Below are 24,682 nucleotides of genomic sequence, written 5' to 3' on the forward strand. Positions count from 1 at the left end.
GTCAACGATGCTCGTGGACTTCGTGGACCTTTAAACATGTGACAGGATGTTCATAGTGCCATCTGCTGACGTGGAGCACCTTACACATAAATAATAAAAAAGTGGTATAAAACTCTTTCCCTTTCAGCATTTCTTTTTCTGAACGTTCTGTCTTACTTGTATTTCGTCAGTCTCCTTCATAGATGCTATTATTATTAATTTATTATATTGTTATTACTAAACGCCAGTATTGTAATACAACATGTACAAATACTGCTGTGCTTAAGTACAAAATCCAAGTATCTGTACTTTACTTTATTATTTATATTTCTAGCAACTTTACAACTTTTACTCCACACATTTCCCCAAACTATCTCTGTTGCTAGAGTAGAGTTGGTAAATGGTCTGTATTTCCATAGCACTTTTCTAGTCTTGATGACCACTCAAAGCTGCTTTACACAACAGTTTTTGCCATTCACCGATTCACAAATCTTTCATACCCATTCACACACTGAGGGTACAGCAGGCAATCAAACCAGTAACCTTCCAGTTGAAAGACAACTTGCTCTACCACTGAACCCCCGTTGCTAAATTTTAACTCCTCGCTTATTTTAATACTTTTATAAAACTTGAGTACATTTTATATCAGAAAATTACTCTTGATACTTAAGTACAGTAAATGTCATATACTGTAAGACAGAGGTCTCAAACTCGTGGCCCTCCAATTGATTTAACAAGGGCCACACAACCTTCTATTTCATGTAAACATAATGTGTTTTGCGGGAAGCAGCTTCTGGGGAGGTCATATTTTCTTATAATAAGATATAATTATCACATTATTAAATTTATCATATTCAACATTAAATTATATATTCATGAGCTTGTTTGGTGTTTTAATTGCAGTTGTCTACGTGTTATTAAAATAGTATTTACTACAAAATAAAAAGGAGTTATGGAAAGCTACAAAGAAGCTGGAGGTTTGAATTTACAGAACCTGCACAATTACTACTATTGAAGGAGGTTGTTTTTAAAAATGTTAATTTGTTTCAACTTCTGTTCATGTCTTTTTTGAGCTTTGTGGAAGTGTTTAATGTTGTCATGTTGTCATAATGTGTTGCACCTCCAGGCTCCCGCAAGCAAAACGTGACTTAAACTTCTACCAAAGTCATTTTCTGGTGAGAAACTTGTACTTTTACTCAAGTTTCTCGTTTAGGTACTTCACTGCTAAACACCAAAAGTTCAAAACATGTCTAGAGTTGCGCAACCGCCTCGCGCATAATATTTCCGACGGTACGTGAATGCAGCATGCGCCTGGTCAGATTTTGTAAACACGGCGAGCGCTCGTTCGTTGTCTACGTAAACAACGTATATATCAATGTTTTGTATTACCAGAGCGCCGACTGTCGGGCGTATGGTCTCTGTGAATAACAGGGGGGCGTAGCTGCCGTCACACCATTGCCCCCTCTACGCATTGCGCGTGTACGCGGAGCTGTCGGTAGGGAGGGAGGGAGTGAGGAGGAGGAGGACGCAGATATATTATTGACGTTATTCCAGGCAGTGCGCAGGACATACTTCTCATCAGGCCTGCGGTAAACTACAGCGCGAAGAATGGGAAGGAGGCTACGCGGTGGGGTTAACGCCGAAAGCCTGGTCGCCTCCACCGAACACGGACTTTTGCTTTTAAGCGGCGTGTCCACGGGGATCTAGCAGGCTCGCAGCACAGGCTAGCTCCGCAGCGAGGCTAGCGTGCTAGCAAAACTCCTGCCTTTAATTGTTTTTGGCCCGCAACGAAACTCTCAACTATAGGATCCGTCGCATGCACAGAAAAAGAAAATGGTAAGGAATGACACATGTTTTTGTTGGTTAAATTCGGGACAGTCTCACTTGTAATATCACTGTTGTTACACCTTTTGTCGACTTGTTAAAGGTAGCTATTAGCTCGTAGTGCTACAGTGATGACAGCGTCTGTCACCTGTCTGTGGCTCGGAGCCAAATAAAGGTTTGTTCAAATGACACTAGCAGTTTTTGTGTGTTCATGTTTGTTTAACACGTGTCAACTGTTTTTCTCTGAATTTCATCACAGTTTCCATGTTAAAAAAACATCCTGTACCATATGGTTTACTGTCTCGATAACATATAGATTATAATATATAGATTAATCTGTTTAATTAGTCTGAGTATTTGTTTGGTCCATAAAATGTCACAAAATGTTGATTGGTGTTTACCAAACCTCGAAATGATAATGCTCTCCAATGTCTTGTTTTGTCCACTAACCAAAATCTTTCAGTTTTAATGATTTCTTTGTTAAATGGAGCAATGAGAAGCTGAAATATCAAAACGCTTGTTTTAATTCTTTTAAAGAAAAAACCTAAATAATTGACTATCAAAGTAGTTGACGATTAATCTAGTAATCGTGTAATAATAAAACAATCATTGCAGCCCTAAAACACACCGACGACCCTGAAAGGCATTTCAAAATAAATCGCTGTGTCTATATGTTGGTGAGCTACACAGTATTTTCAATGTTGTACTTACATATGTAATAATAATAATGATGTATGTATGTATGTACCAGTGTTTTTCTGTCTTGTTTTTTTGTCTGGTTTGTCCCATCCCTTCCTCTTCTGTGGGAGTTTAATGGCAGCTTGTATCCACCTCGTTCCAGCATCATGTTTGGAGTTAGAAAATGTCATATTCTTTCTATTCAATGTCCCACACCAGCTGAGATAAACAAATCTTAATTCAAAACATTTGCAGTTCTAGCAAGTCTGTGTGTCTTCTTTTGTTGAATGCATCTTGAAGCTGCTCCTCTAAACTCAACATGCTCTAAATCCTGCACATTTAATGAGTAATTCCATTGAATTTTTAGTATGATTTTTATCTAGAAATGCCTAATTCAAAGCAGTTATTGTTTATTAATTTATTTAATTTCTAGATTGGGAGACGCCTGATATACCCTGCTTAGTTTGACCCAGTTTTAATTTAACTTTCCCCAAACCCGCGATATGAGGACCAACCTTTTAAAAATGGCAAACTATTGTGCCCCAAATTGCAATATATCAAATTTGTGGATAATGTAGCAACCAATTTACAGCCATATCTGTTATTTCTGTAATTCTGCCAAAAAATCATTTATATTAGAAGTTTTTAAAAAGGAATTACAATTTAATTTATGCATTATTTCAAACATAGAAACATTGGGAAAATTCAGCAAATGTCTTTTTTTTGCCTGTGACCCATTTTGGCCCCCTGACTCGGTTTTTGAGAGTCACTGTGTCAGAGTACACATCAAAACACACCATATCCTCCATTGAGAAAACAGACATAACACTTTTATGTTTGTTTTTGTTCAGGTTTACCTGTTGAACCCTATAGAGAACCTGAGAAACTACATCAACAACCGTCCACCGCTGGTCATTTTTATGATCAGTGTCAGTGCGGTGGCCATCGCCTTCCTGACCATCGGGTATTTCTTCAAGATTAAAGAGATCAAGTCTCCAGAGTTGACAGAGGTGAGTCACGCCGACGCAAAATAAATTAAATGATGGAATATTGAGGGCTGTGTACTACTGCTGATTCCATTTGATACAGATAATTTAATTTGGAGAGAGTTTAAGTTTCCATACCAATTTGTTTGGTCGTGATAGAGGCTTTCACAGAACTAATGCTGCAAATTGAATGAAACTTTCAAACCTGGTGCATCATTAAACATAATGTTTGCGTCAACAAATCAGTTATCTTTATATACTTTTTATTTTATATGACCACACAGTAGAAGTCCTACTCTAAAGTTGTTCATATTTAAAATATCCATCCTACAATCACTATGAGACATTTTAAAGTAAGGTTTCAAGCAGAGGGGACTGTGAGTACAGCCTGGCCTGCGTCCATGCCCTCTTTGCTCATTAGAAGAAGACAATATTGATGTTATCTTGTTTTGAGGTGACAATAAAGTAGTATGCAGTGGTAAGGAACACATCTGCTGACTTAGATGTTAACTTAGCTGTTAACCTTGTGTGGCTGCGACCTGTGTAGCTATCATATTTCGATAGTCCCACAACATTGGGGCACAGGAAACAGGAAATGGTATATCCATTAGATCTAGCCCTTGGAGTACTCTCTTCACTTCTCAGTGAGCAGTAAAATGTGGTCACTCGGTGATAATGCTAAATGTCAAGTCATGACCTTTTTGTGTTGCAAGGATGCATTTGCCCTCATTTTTAAAAACATTTATTCTCTGACCTTTTTGTTTTTTTTGTCTCATCCAGTCTTTTAAGGTAAAAGAAGCTACACTTGTGGAAGGTTCTGGTTTTTATTTACCGTGCAGACATTCCACAGACTCTCTGTACACCCGGCTTTAATGTACATGTGGCTATAACTTATGTGTGCACACATCATGTTGACATTGTGTGTTTCCAGGCCTCATAGAAGAAAGGTCATATGGTCATATATGGAAATAAAACCTTTGCATTTGAGTTTGAAAAGGCAGCCAATGCAAATTCCTGGAGATGTTGCCATGAGAGCACATGCCTTCACCGAAATGTGACATACAACAGCCAAAGTCTTTTTCATCTAAAGTTGATTAGACTTTAAATTTGAAGGGACTGGTGTGAACTAAATTGTAGCCTAAACATTCTGGTCATTATTGTGTTTCACTCTTCATATTCCTATTTTTTCATCTTGATCTCTGCATTAGTGAGAAATAAAACGTAGTTAGAGTAAAACAGAACATGCATCGCAACAATTGGCCACAAGAGAAAATACTGGAGACTGGAAGATTAATAAATGACCAAAACCCAGTAGGAATAATGATGACAAATAAAATTAAATCCATAATTAAATACTTTAAACCATATTTATTTTGTAAAGCTAATAAAATTGTATACTGATGAGTAGGGCTGGGTTAAAAGCCCAAGTTTTCCAATTCATATCGATTTTTCTCTGGAAGATTTAATATGGACTCATTAGAACGATCTGTAAAGAGATCCCATTTCCTGTTTCCACTGTGCAAACCTCCTTTGTGGAAGCTATTAAAAAGGTAGTATCACACATGGGGATTCTAAAACTCTGTCTTCTAGATTATTATGATGAAATGTTGTAGTGATCCATTTCAGCTTATTGCCAGAATCAAAGTTGCATAGAGAACATAAAAGATTATAAAAGACATTGTTCCCACTTGTGCGCCTGATAACGTTGAGCACTAAACCTTGAGTTTGACTGCAGCAATACTTACTTAATTGTATGTGCAGACACTTATCTAAGCAGGAAATTGAAAATTAAATTAATTATGTACGCTATACATAAATGATATCCACTACATACTACTTTATAAACATACCAAATTTTGGGAGTAAGATCACGTCCAACATTGACACCTCCCTGTCTTTTTTTCTCTGTCAGGACTGGAACACGTTTCTGCTGCGCTTCAACGACCTGGACTTCTGCGTGTCGGAGAACGAAACGATAAAGCACGGCCTGAACGAGTCGACCACGCCCGAGAGCATGGTGGTGACCAGCGGCCAGGCTCGATCCAGCACCCAGGCCCCTCTCCTGCTGGAGGACTCGGGCCCCATCAACATCTCAGTCCCCATCACACTCACGCTGGACCCGCAGCGCCCGTTTGGAGGCTACTCTCGCAATATCACCCACCTGTACGCCACAGTGCTGGGGCAGCAAGTTGGTCTTTCTAGTAGGTTCCTCTTCCTCTTCTCTAGTTATTTCACTCTTGGACAGGTTTTTGCTCCAACCCACCATGTTCGAAAGACTCTTGATCAATGATGAATGATGAAACAGTCTTGTCGCAATGATTTGCCTTGCGTAAAACTATGCTGTTTTTCCTTCATGGATTTCATGGTGAATTTCATGGTGAATTTCATGGTGAATTTCATGGTGAATTTCAGGGTGTTACAGTTCGGAATGGTTACACCCTGGATCAGGCTTGTGGTTCGACTGAGAACAGTGCCTTTACATGGTAGGCGGAGTGTAGGCTGTGCCCGATGGCCACATAGTGTGATGTTACATTGGTCCTGACCGTCTTGCTCTGGTACCCCAAGGGCAGGGTGCCAAATGGAATGATTTAGCACAGTTATTTTGGTACTATTTCTAATGGAAACGCCTAAAAATGTTTCCTGTACCATAACCAAACCAAACTATTTCACTCGGTGGAAACACGACTTTACAGGGATTTTTCAAAGTTGTGTAAAAGTCCCACCGATTCTTGGAGGGACTGTGCACATCAGGACGTGTGAAAATTGAAATCTGGCCGAGTTTTAGGGGCAAAAGCCAACGGGGGCCTGTTCAGTGCTGCTTACAGCCCTCGTTCGGTCTTGGCTGAATAGGATAGGGGACAGATACAGCACTAATCATAAATGCCAGTGACAGAAAGTTTGAAAAGTTTGTCTCTGAACCTGAAAGAGTGTTTACTTCCACTGAATCAGAGAGGTCCCTTCACTGTGACACAGCTACTATGCATAGCCAGGTCTCCGTGCATCCTCATGCATTCACACCTGCACACGGAGCCGATCAAATCTCCCATGAAGTATGTTGATGCCAGGTTAGGGTGAACTGGGCCACACTGAAGCAAACACTGGCAGCTTTGTGTAACATTAATCTCCCTTTCTTCAGTCCAGCTATGGATTTCAGCCCCTAAAAGCAATCTGAAAAGTAAATACCACCAGCTTTGTACACATCTCATCCTCAGTGTTTCATGTTCTGTGTCCTTTTTTGTGTTTTTTGAACTTTACATGTGTTTTTTGTTGACGTAATATTTTAGTGACTGCACTCTGCTCTCCGTGGAGAAATAGATGTTAGCCTCTGAATGGAAAACTGTATTGCTGTTGAAGGAAATTATATCCCAAAAGATGCTGATATTTCCACATCCCTAACGAGTTACTGGAAGAGAAATTGTTTTGTTGACTTTAGACTTGGGGTTCATTGTCCTCCTCAGGATCTACAGCTCATAAACTTAACACTCAGTCTGTTATTTGTCATGTGGGTTGAAGGTTTGTGTGGCATCAGATATTGCTGCTGTGGCTGCCTGTCGTGTCCTGTTGTGTTGCCATTGTATATTTAGACAGATGGTATTAAACCCACGGACGTGGGCGGCACATCTGTCTGCCCGCCTGTACGTTGCTTTTGTCCAATTACCAATTGTCTTTTCTTTTAAAATGCATCTTATCCACATTGGGTTGTTTTTTTAGATGAGATACATTATGACAGTAATTGTGTTAAAGTTAGAAGTTTTTTCAATGATTGCATTCATAACAACTTTATTATAATAAAAGAATAATCAAATTTGACTTCAAAAACTCCTCCCTTTTCACTTTTCAAACATACCAATTATCTTTTCTTTTAAAATGTATCTTCTGGAATTTAAGGTTTCTTGAATGCATCTTGTTGGCTCAGAGTTTAAATCCTTGTTTGAAATGCACATCCCTAACCAATATGGGTTTTTCTATGGCCAGTAAATAATTTACCATTTTTGGCTCATATATTTTTTCCCCCTCCATCTAATATATAAACTGTTTAATGATAACAAATAATACAAAAAATAACTCAACTTTTATGTCTGCACTGCAGTGCATTTATATTCACTATTCTCAGTAAAAAAATAAGGTATTAACTAACTATTAAATACAAGAAAAAAGTTAAATTTAGTGATTTTAGTAATTTTATCAAGTTTATTGTGTCAATTAATAACTAATAAATGGCTATTGGCAAATATTGACCACATTAATTAGCTCAACTGTTTAGTCTGTCTACCTCTGAACTGAAGTTTAGTCATGTATTTTCTGATAATAATAAAATCATAAACATGTTTTTGTGTGTGTGTGTGTGTGTGTGTGTGTGTGTGTAGGCCGGGAAGCCCATGAAGAAATAAACATCACGTTCACCCTGCCTTTATCCTGGAACTCAGACGAGTGTGTGCTGCACGGACACTGCGAGCAGGTGGTGTTCAGCACTTGCATGACCATCACAGCGGCCAGCAATATCTTCCCAGTCACAGTGTGAGTTGGACCGTGTCCCCGTCTCATGGGAAGACACATTTTGTTTCTCTCTGCTCAGAGCTGCTGGGGGAAAGCTGTCTGAATTAAATACACTGACCTAGAGTTTTTTGTTAATCCTCATCTCTCACAGTGTTTTTGTGGTTTAATAGTGTTTTGTTCCATTTAAGTAGTTTGGGGGAAATGGTTTTTACTCATGTTATTTATATGTGTGACCCTTTTTTTGGTTTATGGGAATTTTATTGGCTTTTTGTCCACATGGAACCGCCATTTTGGGAGCTTTAAAAAACAAACCAAAACAACTAAGAAATCATTGAAACAGAATCATTTTGGTTTATGGACAAAACAAGACTTTCGAGAACATCGTTTCCAGGTTTAGTAAATATTGATTAACAAGTTTTAACATTTTTGACATTTTACGGACCAAACGAGTACTCGGTGCATTGAGAAAATAATTAGTCGTTAGTTGCAAACCGTTTACTTTCCACTCGTTTTGGGGGTTTTTGTGTGTATGGAGACATTTCTTGAAACAATGGGAAATGTTTTAAGAACAAAAAAGAAATGGAAATGTATTCGTGAAGTTGTGTTTGTGTGTGGCCTCAACCCTCAGTTCAGTGTTGGGATCGTTTGTGGCTGCACCGGTTTCTAAAATAAATCAGGTTTGAAATAATATTACGTGACAAGGTACTCCTTCAAAGGTGTTGGTGACAAATGCAATTATATTATTATTATTTAAGTAGGGCTGAAACTAATGACATTATATTCTAGATGAATGGATGGAGTTGTTTGGTCCATAACGTGTACAAAAATGTTGATTGGTGTTTCCCAAACCTCGAAATGATGATGTGCACAAATGTCCACAAACCACATTATTCCATTTTTGTGATTTCTATGTGACACTGAGCAAAATATTCACATTCATGAAGCTGAAAAATCAGAAAACTGTGAAGGAAGGCTGACGTGCCGAAACTGCGGATCAGCAGATGATTCTCGGAGCACCTTTTGTTATCTTGAGGACTTGTTTTTCTCGTCCTGTGATATGAACGCAATGTAACCACAATTTTTTTGAACACACCCGTCCAGCAAACCACATGTGTGTTTTTTTTAAATTGCAGGCAGCCGCCACACTGTGTGCCAGAGACGTACACCAACGCCACGTCCTGGTACAAGGTCTTCACCACGGTCCGTGACTCGGACACCAAATACAGTCAGGACTACAACCCGTTCTGGTGTTACAAAGGAGCCATCGGCAAGGTGTACCATGCGCTCAACCCGAAGCTGACTGTCATCGTGCCAGACGTGAGTCAGCAACACCTCCATTGTTTGATAAAAAAAAAACACATCTGTTTCCTGGTTTGATGAATTCAATGTAACATGTTTTTGGTCGCTCCTTAAATTAAGTCACTGACCTTTAGAAATCAGAGCAGCTGATGGCAGATAAATTATATATTTACCTGATTTAATTTTTTCTCCTTTCATCTGATAAAATAAAACGTAATATATGTATAAGATAGATATATATATATATGTAGTATAATTCTGAGAGAAGAAGTGAGTGTCACAGAGTAGTTTCCAAAAAACTATTTCACATGTGGCCCTAATCCTAACTACTGTTAAATGATTAACTGCTTAACTTCTATAACTATTTAAAAACACCAACGGCCTGCCTCTCTCTGATGAAAATAACATATTAACTAAACAAAACGGGTCGTCCAAAAACTAAAAACCTTTGGTTGGAAAATAACATTTAAATGAGCTACAAATATTTCTCAATAACTGTGTAATATGTAATACTTGGCCAACTAATTATTATTAAAAAATCTGTCAAAATGTTCTTACTTTTATGTTTATTCCACTTCCTTTTTGCCGGCCGTGCCATGCATCAACATCAGGACCTGTAAGAAATAGGAAATGATAAAAATGTATCAGTTTTTTTTGTTGAAGAGAGGCCCGAATGTTTGTGTGTTTGCACTTGTTCATGTGTGGCAGTGGTTTTTCAGCAGGGAATCGAATCACTAAGTCAACATGTGACTGAGGTAAATGTGACCAAACACAAAGCACTGTGTGAAAACCATGCCAGGCTATACTGCGATCTATACTGGTGAAAGTAGAAGGTTCCAGGATCACAATGATCCTATTGATGGACTTCAACGGGGCAGTGAATGGTGGAGCAGACGAGTGAAATATACACCTGATCTCAGCCCGCCTGAACACACACACACACACACACTGCGCTATCCTTTTAATTATATGTTAACACTCTGTACTGACTTGTTTAAACAGCCTAATCGATGAGTTATCCCTAACCTTTACTATAACCACAATTCAAATCTTAGCCCTAAACTTAACCAGTTTCGCAGAAATTAGGTTTTGTCTCATCGGAACCAGGTTTTTGGTCTCCATGAGGACTACTAGTTCTGACATGGTTAGTGTTTATACCAGAGAAGGTCGTAAAGAGGTAACAAATACAAGTAAATGGCTTTACTTAAAAAATTCCATTTCTTGATATCTAGTGGCATGTGTTACATCCTCCCTAAACAATGGACTGATGAGCTGAAGTTGCATTAAACATCAGCTGCTTGTTCACCCATCCCTGTAACCACGTCCTGGACGTTGTCTTTGCCCTGACGCGTGTTTTTTTCCTCGTCACCAGGACGACCGTTCTCTCATCAACCTGCATCTGATGCACACAAGCTACTTCCTGTTTGTCATGGTCATCACGATGTTCTGCTACGCAGTCATCAAAGGGCGCCCAGGCAAAGTACGACAAACCAACCCCGACTTCTGCCCAGAGAAGGTACATCAGACACCAGCAGTGCTATATGACCTCAACAGGTAGTTCAAGCCAAGTGTCTTCACCAGTGATTGGTTTAAAAAAAACATGATCCAATCAATCAAAAAAAAAAACATGGATCATTGTATGTAATTGTTATGCTTCTGAAATGTCTTTTGAGAATGTGGCATAAGTTTAATTACCTAATGATTTGTTACATAATGCCTCTTACGAGAGGATTTGTTGGTAAGTTCCATAGAAGCTGAGAGACATTGTGCTGCTGATGGACCTTGGCGCTGCCTGCTAAGTTGCATCTGGCGTAAAAAGGACAATATTAAGTAGTTTATACTATAGTAGAAATCACCTTTAATTGCAGACACTGTACATCCACACACGAAAGAAATTACCCATTACTAACAGCTCCCTAAACAAAAACAACTACTCTAGTGTTTTTACTTTCAGCAGGTGATAAACATTGTTGTGCAACAATTTATATGCTAGTTTTAGGGCTGCAGCTCATGAATATTTTCATAATCGATCAATCTGTCGATTATTTCCTCAATTTATTGATGTCCATTTTAATGTTTTGTCATGTGGAGCAAAGAAAACCAGAGAATATTCACATTTAAGATTATGCTAAAAAATCGTTTTAAATGATCATCAAATAACACTTGAAACAATCAAGTGAGGAATCATTTATTAACCAAGTCATTGATTAGTTGTTATTTTTTTACAGCAGTGGCTCAGTGACAAGAACTAAATCCCTTCCATTTATAATAGATTTGGATTAATGATTTGAAAATCTCTTATTTTGGCACATTTTGGAAGTTTTGTCAACAGTGAGACTTCGGCAGACAGCAGTTCCAGTATAAGATTATTCTTTGTGTGTGTGTGTGTGTCACTTCCTCTGTTGCAGGTGGCGCTGTCAGAGAGTTAAAATGACGTCGGAGCGTTACGTCAGAACGTAACGGAAACACGGACAAACTCAAAGAAAAACGGAAGGAATAAAAATAAACATACCAGTTGCCTAGTGAACCTTGGACTTTGGTACAGTAAAGGGACTCAAAACGCTCTGTGAATGCATTACTCTTGCAATGTTGGGTTTCTCCAACCAAAGATATACAAGTGCCTGTATGTGTGGTGTAAATATTTGTAGGAACTCTTAATATTCTGTGCAAGACCTGTTTGTTTTTTTCTTTTCTTTACTCTTAATTTTTTTCCATTTTGGTTTATTGTTATTATTTTGCCTGAAATCCCTTGTGCCATGTCGGAACATGCAGTACGTAAACAAAGCAGATTCATCGGCATTTATCTCGTAGCCAGTTATTTGTTTTCTTTCTTTGAAGCAAAACAAGAAGAAGGAAAAAAAAGGTTAGGGTTTTGCACATTCTCATGACCTTTATCGCAGATTTACGGTGTGATTTTTTTTTTTTTTTAGTTTACAAATGAGATTTCCAAAGTATTTTTGACCTCCCATGATGTTTGAAGTCGTTTCCAAAAATGTCCGGAATGTTGGATTTGGACCTTCGTTTTGTGGAAGATTGTCGCGTTCACAACGAATGTTCCGAAAGGGGGCGGAGCTTGTCTCTAGCATGCAGCACTCACCCGCTACCTCACGATGAATGAAATCCAGAAGGAGCTGGCAGAACGTTCTTTAAAGAACTGCATCTTCCTTTTTCCAGCAGCCATTTAGTCTCAAGATCGATTTATTTCTTTTAAAAAGTTTGGATTTCAACACTCATCGCAAATACCAGTTTTTTCCTGTAAATGTTTGTTTACAGACTCGATTTTTAGAGTATTTTTTACCTCCCACGATCAATGAGCATGACTTTTAGTCTGAAAACTTTGGTTCAGACATTCTCTGGAGTTTGTCGATCATTAATGACGAGTGTAGTAGTGTAGAGTTCGCAACAACAGGCAAGAATTTAATTAGTCTCAAAATTGTGCTAAATTGAATTTGTCAAAGTTGGATTAACACAGCCGATAATGCGATAGTACTACAGCTACTGCGTCGTGTTTATATGTTGCATGTCATGTCATGTAACATATAAACTGAAAACTGGAAAAAGGACCATCGTCCAACTGAACGTCAAAATCTAGCTGCGAAACCGCCAACCTGAAAGAGGGGAGTTTCGCCCCCTTGTGAATTTCAATAAATCTTTGCCCTCGACTTAGAAACTGGAAAAAAAAGAACCACAGTCCAACTGAGCGTCACAATCTAGCTCAGAGACGTCTGAGAGAAATTGGCTCCAGACGTTCTCCATAGTTTGCGTAGTGCAGACAAATGTCTTGAGCGACTTTAGTGGAACTTTTTTGCGTTTTACATCCAACCCTTTTTGGACAATCTCTGAATATTCTTAAACACCTGCTCGAGGATGAGATGCTTTTGTTAAATCTTCAGTTTGGGCATTTTTGAGCTTTCAAACAGGGAGGAGAATGAATGTCGCGAGTATTTAGCAGTCTTTATTTTTCATGTCAGTAGCAGCAAATTAAGCTGCGTAGTAACCTGTGGTTTGTGTTGATCATTTGTTTTCAGTGTTGTTGTCACTCTTAAAGTATGATTTTCGACATTTTGCCTGTCACTCGACTTCCACGTTCAATAACGGTCTCTTTTTTTGTTGCACCAAAATACGATCTTGCCTTACCGACTGTACGACGTGATTAACTTCCACAGCCGTCCTTTTCTTTTCGTTCTTGTTATTCCACTTCTGATGAGCCTGTGGTTTTGAACTTTCCTTCTGTTTGGTTGTAAATAACACATGGCCCTTTTTTTTTTTTTTTTTTTTGCTCTGCTTTGAACTGACTTGTGCTTTTTATTTTTAAGCAGCTCAATACCAGTTGCACGTTTTCCAAGTGTTGGCAAAGTTTGTGCACCTTCAGATTTCTTGCACATTGTGTTATTTACCCCCCCCCACTGCATTATTTTTCCACTGCAACATAATGTGCAAAAACTCACTCGGTGTGTGGATGTGGGTGTTCAGTGAGTTTGGTTGAAGGAAGGCGGTTTTAGGCTGTGCTTCTCTAGAAGATTTTTTCCGCGTGGCGAAGCATCTCGAGGCATTTTACGTGTTTTTTTTGGGAACACCGCATGGCCGAATTGACAATCACGTATCACAGCCCTGGTGGACTTGCGCATCAGGGTCCTGTAGTGTCCCACTTCACCATCGGGTGGCAGTCGGCACAAGTCTGGACGTAGGGAATAGGACGCATTCCTACCAAAGAAGAAGAGAATGATGCTACACGTCTGGTCCGAGCGGCCCACCCCTGAAAGGCCCGTCGGGGAGCAGAGTCGGGGTGTCAGCCGGTTCGAGGGTCGCCAGGTCGAGTCTCGGATGACTTTCCTTGGCGACTTCTTCTTCTTCTTCTGTTGTCGAAATGTTTTTTCTGCTTGGTGAGGCGGGTTTATACTCCCACACGCACCCAACGCACTCTTTGCGCACAGTTCCATGGAAGTATACCAGGGGCTTAAAAGTGAGCTAAATTTGACGCAGATGCTTTAAACTTAGCTTATGAAAAATTAAAAAAATAACTAGAGAATGAATAACAATCTAAATCCGCCTTTAATATATTATTATTACTATTATTATTAGGTATTGGGTTTTTTTTTGTTTCAGTAGCGATTGCTGATAGATGTGATTTACCTCTGTGTTATATTTCTGTTCCATATTTAAAGTACCTGTTGAATGTACTTTTTTAATAAGAAGCATAATCTGAATCTTGAGATGCAGGAATTCCAAGTGATTTTGAAAATATGATGTAGTTTATTCTTATTGTTTTGTTTTTTCAGTTTGAAAGGCTTGACTTGAATTATGTTTTAGTTCAAGTGGAATTCATTCACGTAACGGTTTATCTTTTTTTCCTTTGTGACACACGGATGAATCTGTTGTCAAACTGTTGTATCAGACACTTTGTACATGTGTTGATTGAATTGTTTTGTGTGTCTGCACACGCACGTGTGTGTTGGTGAATGAGTGATTTTTTTTTTTTGTGAATGATGCTGGGACAAGTCTTCCAAAGTCTTTGATTTGTGTGCATCATATTTGAGCTTGCATGTGTTGCCTTCACTGTCATCCTCCGTGTCCCGACTCTTTTTGGAAAATGTGGCACCTCCTGCTGGACGTTGTCAGTCGGGAAGTTGAAGATGTGAAAGAAAGATGCCATACTGTTGCCAAACTGCGACATTTAAAGGGGATACATGTAAAAAGAAAGGCTTTTTTAATTCAAATAATTGTTGGAAAAGTTTCAGGCCTTATCCACATGGAAACAGAACTCCCGATACAATTGTTTTCTTTTTCGTTCTCATGAAGTTTTCCGTAAATACGGCACCAGTTGCAAATTGGTTGTATCCATGAAAATGGGTTTGTTTGGGGTTTCTTTTGGGCTTTTGGAGGGTTTGAAAAATAGTATTTTAAGGCCCTAACCTTTGCAGATTCTCCTCAAAGCGTTCTTGCATGTACAGGCCCCTAAAACCCGCCTTTACACCAAAGTGGAAGTGCGTCTGCTCCAATGTGAAAGTAACATTGTATGCGGCGTTAAACATCCACCAACGATGTGTTTGAGAGTGTTCGCGAACCTTGGCTGTAACTTTTCTGTTTAAGACAATATAATCTGTTTTCAACGTACTCTCCACGTACAGCTGTTGATTTTTGACGCATATTCACTGCAAAAACCCTTCTTTTTTAAAAGATTTATATTAAATTATAAGTCAATTTTATTTAAATGTAACCAGTTTCTTACATGTAGCCCCTTTAATGTCGATGACCTCCATTTTTTGCATCTTTTCCCTCTGTGTGATTTTTTTGGTTTGTTTCCGTCTTTGCGCATCTAAATGCAAAATGCCTTAACATTGTACGGTTTCATTTGAATTTTTCACACACTGTAAAACGCTTTTCCCGGCAGACGCGCCGTCACCTCTGAGCTAAACTAACGACCACGCTTGCTGTTGTAGTTTTGAATCGACTCCACTATATATCACTTAAGGACTGGAGTGAAAACAGTGCAGCATCATCATACTCAGCCTGAAATGTCACGGCAATCGTTGGCGTCACCGGATTTTCTCCAGTACTAGGCAGCGGCGGCCATTTCAAGTCACCTCCATTATCCGTTCTGTCACATTAGCAGCGCTTAGGCAAGTATTAAGCCAACTCTGTGCCTTTCTGCACTATCGAGCTGCATCCTCTTCCCCATACATACGGTAAATAGGACCATAGGTTTAATGTGGCTATAAGATTTAAGTCATTTGAATCCTCTTCCTCCCCAGTGGAACTGCTGTAAATTATTAAAGTTCAAATAAACTGTCTCGAAATGATAAATAAAAATGATTGGTTGTCTCACGTTGACTCTTTCCTACCAAAGTTATTTAGTTTTAATCTCTAGTTTTTCAGTTTTGTATAATCTGGAAATACTTTTATGATAGTCCCAAGCCTCATTGAAGAGAAAATGCTTACACTTTGGTGGCAAATTAGATTTTTTTTTTTCCTCCCATTTTACATAAAATGATAAAATATTACAAATTTATTACCAATATTTGGAAGTAAAAATAAAAAGTTATTTGTTTTAATGCCTTTAATGTCTCTAAATACTGTCTTCTCATAAGCTTAGGTGCAAGAAAATATAATAAGTGTACTTAATAATATCCTATTTACTTCAAAAGGTTTAGTCCACACAAATATTAGTTTCAGCCTACTTGTAATTTAACTTGTTTGTTAGGAGTTGCATGTGAGGCAGTTTGTGAAATTATTATTTAACTTCTACAGATATGACTAAAAAAAAAACCGTTTATACTGCTATATGTAGCACCTGTCCACTCCACAGTCGTCGTTCATCAGGACTCAACAAAAACAAAAAAGCCTACATTAGTTAGAAGATTTGCCCAAAATGTTCATTTTGGTCTAGTGGTCAGACATTTGCAAATGACGAAGAAGAATTGAAACCCCAGGATGAGACGCCTTCAGCTGCCCTATATGCAAGACTTGGGGTTGAGGACATCGCCTCAGTGCTACGGTCTTGCCGACTATGGTGTTATTGTTATGTTTTGCGTTCTAATGTCAAATAGGGAGATGATAATGTTGACTTCTGCTGCTACTGACTGTCTTGCACTATTACAAACTCCTGACTTATACATACAACTTTTTTACTGCTAATCCTTACATTTATACTGTGAACTCCGACTCGCTTATTGTTTATTTTAGTATCAGGATATGTCTGCTGTTATCGAATGACGTTTGTGTGCTATAGCAGTTTATGGCCAGTTGAAGGTGCTATAACGTGTTATGCATAGTTATTGAAAAGACATTGCAGAAACAACAAACAAAAACCGTCCAAATATAAACTGGAAAAATGTCCTAGTATAGTGTGTCGACAAAAAACGTACAGGCATAAATCAAAAGTGTTCTAGTAATACTAGGACACAACAAGGAAAACATCAATTTATTGTCACAAAATTTATTGTTGATCATTTTAAGACAAAGAGCTGAAACGGGATAATTTGGGCAGCTTTTATAAGTTGAGGGAGAAAGCACGTCCAGCAGGTGGGAGCATTTCCTACAGGTGGTGGTGTTTTTTTTTTTCTCTATTTTAGCAAAAAAAAAAATAATTCAGCTGCCATTTTTATTTTATTTGTCCAGCGAGGACATGAACGTTGATTAATCACAGGTGGAGCTGCTCCTGCACAAAGACACACTGATTTAAAAACCTTTGTTTACTTTCCGTGACTTGGTACATTCCACTCCTCCCCTCTGTGTCGATCTATTTGGAATGTTCCACTTCCGGAGCTTCTTCCAAGCGGAGACAGGAGCAGGGAGAGGACGAGGAGCAGCGGGGACAAACATGTGGACAACCGTGTGGTAACTGCTAATTAAAAATGACCCACACATTTCTTAGCTGTTCTGTTGATGCTCTGTTCACGCCTGCTGTTAACATCCGACCTGAGCGATCCGATCACAGGTGTTCAGATTACACCTGCTACTGCTAATGTGACGTCACTGCTCCACAGTAAACACACGTTCAAATATGAACTTTCCTAGTATAGTGTGTCATCAAAAACGTTAAATTATGAATTGTCCAAACATGACATCAACAAAAAATGTCAATAGACCATGAAAGCTGTTTAGAATGAGTATCTAGTGTGGCCAGGATGAGGCTGTTAAGTGGGGAAAAAAGTTGCTGCTGCTGCTAATGTGACGTCACTGCTCCGCAGCAAACACACGATCATCGTCTAACCATGTACGTGTGTTTTCAAAAAACTGACTTAAAGTCGAATACGTCATTATATAGTTTGACGTGAACAACGGCCTTCATACTGTCCAAAATGTCCCAGTATAATATGTCAACACAAAGTTCAAATATGAACTGTCTAAAAGTGTCCTAAGTATAGTATGTCGTAAAAAAAGTACATTATTTAGTAAACTGTCCAATTATAAACTGTCAAAAATGTAAATCAATGTCCAAATATAGTATTTCAACATAAACTGTCCAAATGTAAACTGTCAGAAATGTCAAACAATGTCCAAATATAGTATTTCAACATAAACTGTCCAATTATAAAATGTCCCAGTATAATATGTCAACAAAAAGTTAAAATATGAACTGTCTAAAAGTGTCCTAGTATAGTATGTCGTAAAAAAATATCTATATTATTTAGTCAACTGTCCAAAATGTCAAACAATGTCCTAGTATGTCAACAGAAAATGTTAATATACCATTAAAACTGTTAGGAATGAGTATCTAGTCTGGCCAGTAGGGGGCAGGTTAAGTAACAAAAAAGGAGCAGTGGTTTAGTCGAATTTCAAAATAAAAGTGTCCGTGTTGATATGATATGAACCAATATAATTGACCATAAAAACATTTAATGTATTTAACTCACATTTATTCACTCATTTACTGCAATGACCACATTTGAACACTTTAAACTGGATACTACTTTGTCTCATCATGTCTCATGACTGAAGACCTTCAAACAGCTGCAGTTAAAGGCACAGTTCATGTGTTTTCAAGCATGGTTGAATGAGGTTATTATCATCACAATTTAGGGCAATAAGAAAATAACACAAACAAGCCATGACTTGACAGTGAAGAGTAAGAAGAGGCTTTTGGCAGTGCTGTCACGAAATACATCAGAATCCTCTGTTAAATATTGAGATTTTACAAATGTTTTCAGGATTTTTGAAGTCTTTGTAACTGATCTACATCTTTGTTTGGACCAGGACCAGGACCATGAGCCGGCAGGAGCAGGAGGACCTGGAAGAGGACCTGGAGGAGGACGCGGAGGAGCAGCGCCGACAGGTGTGTGGTAGCTGCTGCTTAAAAATGATCCACACATGTATTGGATGTTCTGTTGACGCTCTGTTCACACCTGCTGTTAACATCCGACCTAAGTGATCCCATCACAGGTGTTCAGATTACACCTGCTACTGCTAATGCTAATGTGACGTCACTGCTCCATATGTAAACACACACCTTTCATTTCATGTCTCTTCACATACAAATGATGTCGTTTTCTGTTTGAAAGACAAAGAATCCAGGAAATGTTAATGTTATTCATTTCAAACCAGGAAATGACGATTCTCAAACGTCTTTTTATTATTGTCCACAAACCAAAAATGATTCAGTTTTAATTCTTTCTTTGTTATAAGGAACAAAGAAACTGGAAAATGTTCAACATTTGTAATAAAAAAAACAATTCACTCATTATTTAAGTATTTGACGATTCATTGAATAATCATTTAATAATAAAGCAGTAAATGTTGCATCCCTACTTGTTTTATATATTTTCTTAACAAATCATCAGAGACACCATGATTCGATTTATTGCGATATTTGCAAAATCATGTATTGCGATACACTGACGCAACAGCGCTAGTGAAAGTGAGCACTTGGCACCATCTAGTGGACCGAAATGTTCATTCATTTCGTTATTTTTAATGCTAATCACCAAAAAAGTTTGACGTTTATTTGTAACATCACTTAAAAAAATAGACGCGAAAAAAATTAGTTCTTATAATATTGACACACAAACTGTCGCCGTATTTCACTGTAAAAACACTCAGCAACATTTTAGCACATTTTATGACTCTTTCACCTGTCATTGCATCACCTCACACGGACCACGTTAACAGCACTTGTCAACAGAGCTTCTGTTTAATGTGTGCACATGATTTGTTCCATTGTTAACAGGTGAAAACTATGGACCAGTCAAAGTGGCAAAATTCAACCAATAAATACACCATTAAAAGAATGACTCAAATGTGCCATTCATTCATTGAAATTGGAATGAAGTACATACATGTCTTATTAGTGCTATTCATTCATTCATTCATTCAAATACCAATTCATTTGATGTAAAAAAACATATACAATGACTTGACTATTGAAGGAATGATGTCATGGTCCTGTGTTGCAGTGCATCATCAATTGATTTGATGCTGATGGCTGACCATGACATCATTCCTTCAATAGTCAAGTCATTCTACATGTTTGTTTTACATGAAATTGGTATTTGAATGAATTAATGGCACATTTATTAAGACATTTATGCATTTCATTTCAATTTCAATGAATGAATTTGAGTCATTATTTAATGGTGTATTTATTGATTGAATTTTGCCACTTTGACTCCTCCATACTTTTCACCTGTTAACAATGGAACAAATCATGTGCACACATTAATCACACAGACGTCTCATTCATGTGATCATTCATTTTTAAGCAGCAGTTACTGGACACCTGGGCCCCAACTGTGTGGTCAACAGTCCAGAGAGTGGACCCCTGTCAATTTTTTTTGTGTTTTTATGGGATTTCTTGGGACTTTCTTGGGATTTCTTGGGAATTTCTTTGGGAAAAAATGTGAAATAAAATGGTATAACCCCCTGCTGTCATCTGTGCAGGGGGCCGGGGGAGCACAGCCCAGCCCCGGCCCCAGTTTGGCCCCGGCGCCGGGGCCAAGTGTTCGGAGCATGCTGGATTTGAACCAGCCACAGCCGGACTGGCACAACCTCCTCGCGGTTGCGAACCAACCCACCACGCCACGAACCCTTTTGAGGTGTTGGGACGGAGCTCCGGGCGTTTTTGAGTCTTCACTTTGGCTGTGGAACCTTAAACCTTGACGTATAAAGGAATTGAACCGTCAACGTCAGGACTCAAAGGCAGCTCTCTAACCAGCTGAGCTATCTGTCCACCCTCTTCCACAGGTTTTGTCACACATATTCACTCTCTGTGTAGAATATTGGGCTTAAAAAGTTGCTTCATCTAAGATTTGAACCTCTGACCCCAGGAGCTCCAGTCTTTGTCTGAACCACGTGAGCTATTTGTCCTCACACACTTCTTCTTCAACGTTGGACGACTTTCAATAACAGATGAGCACAAACATGACTTCAAAAAACCTCCGACTGATGAAGTATTTAAGGGTACATGTCCTCTGTGATGCGTCAAACAGTTGGTGTAGTGGTTAGTGCTCTTACCTTTGAAACAAGAATACCTTAGTTCGAGACCAAGTTGGAACATGAATCTTTCCGGAGTTTTTCATGTTCTCCCCGTCTGTGCGTGGCTTTTCTCCGGGTTCCCTGGCTTCCTCCCACAGTCCATCAATCATCTACCACTTTGTCCTCCACTGGAGGGTTGCGGGGGGTGCTCTGCCAAGCCCAGCTGTCACAGGGTTATAGGCGGGGTTCATCCTGCACTGTTCGCCAGTCCATTCAAAACATGCAATACAGTCATGAGGTAAATTCCCACTTAAACACTCACTTCATGTAAGACTCGAACCTCCGACCATAGGAACGCCAGACCATGTCTGAACCATGTGAGCTATCTGTCTTGGTTTGCTTTTCCCCACAATTTGGAAGTCTTTCAATAATAGAATCCATGACCAAAAAAACGTCAGACCGATGGAATATTTAGGAATGTCTGTGCGAGACGCTGGGCTACACTGCTGGTGTAGTGGTTAGTGCTCTTGCCTTTGAAACAAGAAGACCTGGGTTCGAGACCCAGTCGAAACAAGGATCTTTCTGCATGGAGCTTTTCATGTTCTCCCCGTCTGTGCGTGGCTTTTCTCCAGGTTCTCTGGCTTCCTCCCACAGTCCATCAATCATCTACCACTTTGTCCTCCACTGGAGGGTGGAGGGGGGGTTCTCTGCCAAGCTCAGCTGTCATAGGGTTATAGGCGGGGTTCACCCTGCACTATTCGCCAGTCCATTCAAAACATGCAATACAGTCATGAGGTAAATGTCCACTTGAACACTCACTTCATGTAAGATTCGAACCGCTGACCATAAGAACGACAGTCCGTGTCTGAACTATGTGAGCTATTTGTCTTTGCACGCGTTTTAGTCCAATTTGGAAGTCTTTCAATAATAGAACCCATGACTTCAAAAAAACGTCAGACTGATGAAATATCTAAGAATGTTTGTCCAAGTGGATAGACAACATGGTTGGTGTAGTGGTTAGTGCTCTTGCCTTTGAAACAAGTCTTTGAGGGTTCAAGACCCAGTTAGAGCAAGGATCTTTGTGGAGTTTTTCATGTTCTCACCGTGTGTGTGGCTTTTCTCCAGGTTCTCGAGCTTCCTCCACAGTCCAAGAACATGCAATTTGGGATTTAAGTTAATTGGTCACTCTAAATTGACCAACTGACATGGTCAATCAGGCTGAGGTCTGTGAAATCATGGGTAATCTAAAGGTGTCAGAGTTAAATCGTTGTTTGTCTCTAAAACTCCATGCACAAAGAATCTAGTTCCATGGGGGGTTCGACCTCAGGTCCTCTTGCTTTAAAGGCAAGAGCACTAACCACTACACCAAACATCTGGCCCGTCATTTGGGACAGACGATCTTAAATATTTCACCAGTCTGACCTTTTTTTGAAGTCATGGGTTCTATTATTGAAAGACTTCCAAATTGTGGGAAAAAGCAAACAAAGACAAATAGCTCACATGGTTCAGACAAGCACTGACATTCCTAAGGTCAGTGGTTCGAATCTTGCATGAATTGAATGTTCAAGTAGACATTTACCTCATGACTGTATTGCATGTTTTGAATGGACTGGCGAATAGTGCAGGGTGAACCCCGCCGATCTCCCTATGACAGCTGAGCTTGGCAGAGCACCCCCCGCAACCCTCCAGTGGAGGACAAAGCCGTAGATGATTGATGGACTGAGGGAGGAAGCCAGACAACCCGGAGGAAGCCAGAGAACCCAGAGAAAAGCCACGCACACACAGGGAGAACATGAAAAACTGCATGCAGAAAGGTAGTTGTTCCTAACGGGTCTCGAACCCAGGTCTTCTTGCTTCAAAGACAAGAGCACTAACCACTACACCAAAGATCTGGCCCAAGTTGTAGGACAGACATTCTTAAATATTTCATCAGGCTGAGGCCTGTGAAGTCACGGGCAATCTGTTATTGAAATACTTCCAACGTTCAAAAGCTACCAAGCCAAGACAAATACCTCACATGGTTAAATCAAAGACTGGAGTTCCTGAGGTCAGTGGTTCGAACCTTAGACCAAGTGACTTTTTAAGCACAATTTTCAGCGCAGAGATTGAAGTGATGTGAGAAAACCTGCAGAAGAGTGTGGACAGATAGCTCAGCTGGTTAGAAAGCTGCCTTTGAGTCCTGACGTTGACGGTTCAATTCCTTTATACGTCAAGGTTTAAGGTTCCACAGCCAAAGTGAAGACTCAAAAACGCCCGGAGCTCCGTCCCAACACCTCAAAAGGGTTCGTGGCGTGGTGGGTTGGTTCGCAACCGCGAGGAGGTTGTGCCAGTCCGGCTGTGGCTGGTTCAAATCCAGCATGCTCCGAACACTTGGCCCCGGCGCCGGGGACAAACTGGGGCCGGGGCTGGGCTGTGCTCCCCCGGCCCCCTGCACAGATGACAGCAGGGGGTTATACCATTTTATTTCACATTTTTTCCCAAAAAAAATCCCCAAGAAATCCCATAAAAACACAAAAAAAATTGACAGGGGTCCGCTCTCTGGACTGTTGACCACACAGTTGGGGCCCAGGTGTCCAGTAACTGCTGCTTAAAAATGAATGATCACATGAATGAGACGTCTGTGTGATTAATGTGTGCACATGATTTGTTCCATTGTTAACAGGTGAAAAGTATGGAGGAGTCAAAGTGGCAAAATTCAATCAATAAATACACCATTAAATAATGACTCAAATTCATTCATTGAAATTGAAATGAAATGCATAAATGTCTTATTAAATGTGCCATTAATTCATTCAAATACCAATTTGATGTAAAACAAACATGTAGAATGACTATTGACTATTGAAGGAATGATGTCATGGTCAGCCATCAGCATCAAATCAATTGATGATGCACTGCAACACAGGACCATGACATCATTCCTTCAATAGTCAAGTCATTGTATATGTTTTTTACATCAAATGAATTGGTATTTGAATGAATGAATGAATGAATAGCACTAATAAGACATGTATGTACTTCATTCCAATTTCAATGAATGAATGGCACATTTGAGTCATTCTTTTAATGGTGTATTTATTGGTTGAATTTTGCCACTTTGACTGGTCCATAGTTTTCACCTGTTAACAATGGAACAAATCATGTGCACACATTAAACAGAAGCTCTGTTGACAAGTGCTGTTAACGTGGTCCGTGTGAGGTGATGCAATGACAGGTGAAAGAGTCATAAAATGTGCAAAAATGTTGCTGAGTGTTTTTACAGTGAAATACGGCGACAGTTTGTGTGGCAATATTATAAGTACTCATTTTTTTCGCGTCTATTTTTTTAAGTGATGTTACAAATAAACGTCAAACTTTTTTGGTGATTAGCATTAAAAATAACGAAATGAATGAACATTTCGGTCCACTAGATGGTGCCAAGTGCTCACTTTCACTAGCGCTGTTGCGTCAGTGTATCGCAATACATGATTTTGCAAATATCGCAATAAATCGAATCATGGTGTCTCTGA

At 39.3% G+C, this 24,682-nt stretch overlaps 1 protein-coding gene across 2 annotated transcripts; it reads left to right on the forward strand.

Annotated features, from left to right (window-relative positions):
* The first annotated feature begins 1,492 nt into the window (after positions 1-1,492).
* Positions 1,493-16,094, forward strand: tmem248 (transmembrane protein 248). Of its 2 annotated transcripts, none has more exons than XM_058627552.1 (7): positions 1,493-1,815; positions 3,333-3,491; positions 5,380-5,668; positions 7,835-7,985; positions 9,098-9,281; positions 10,636-10,817; positions 11,672-16,094. In XM_058627552.1, the coding sequence occupies exons 1-7, from the start codon at positions 1,813-1,815 to the stop codon at positions 11,721-11,723; spliced, it is 1,020 nt and encodes a 339-aa protein (XP_058483535.1). In that variant the 5' UTR covers positions 1,493-1,812; the 3' UTR covers positions 11,724-16,094. The 2 variants fall into 2 exon arrangements, with proteins under 2 accessions (XP_058483535.1, XP_058483536.1); XM_058627553.1 differs by having other exon boundaries at positions 10,636-10,779.
* Positions 16,095-24,682: the final 8,588 nt, after the last annotated feature.

The sequence above is a fragment of the Solea solea genome, chromosome 4, assembly GCF_958295425.1.
Source record: "Solea solea chromosome 4, fSolSol10.1, whole genome shotgun sequence".
Lineage (NCBI taxonomy): Eukaryota > Metazoa > Chordata > Actinopteri > Pleuronectiformes > Soleidae > Solea > Solea solea.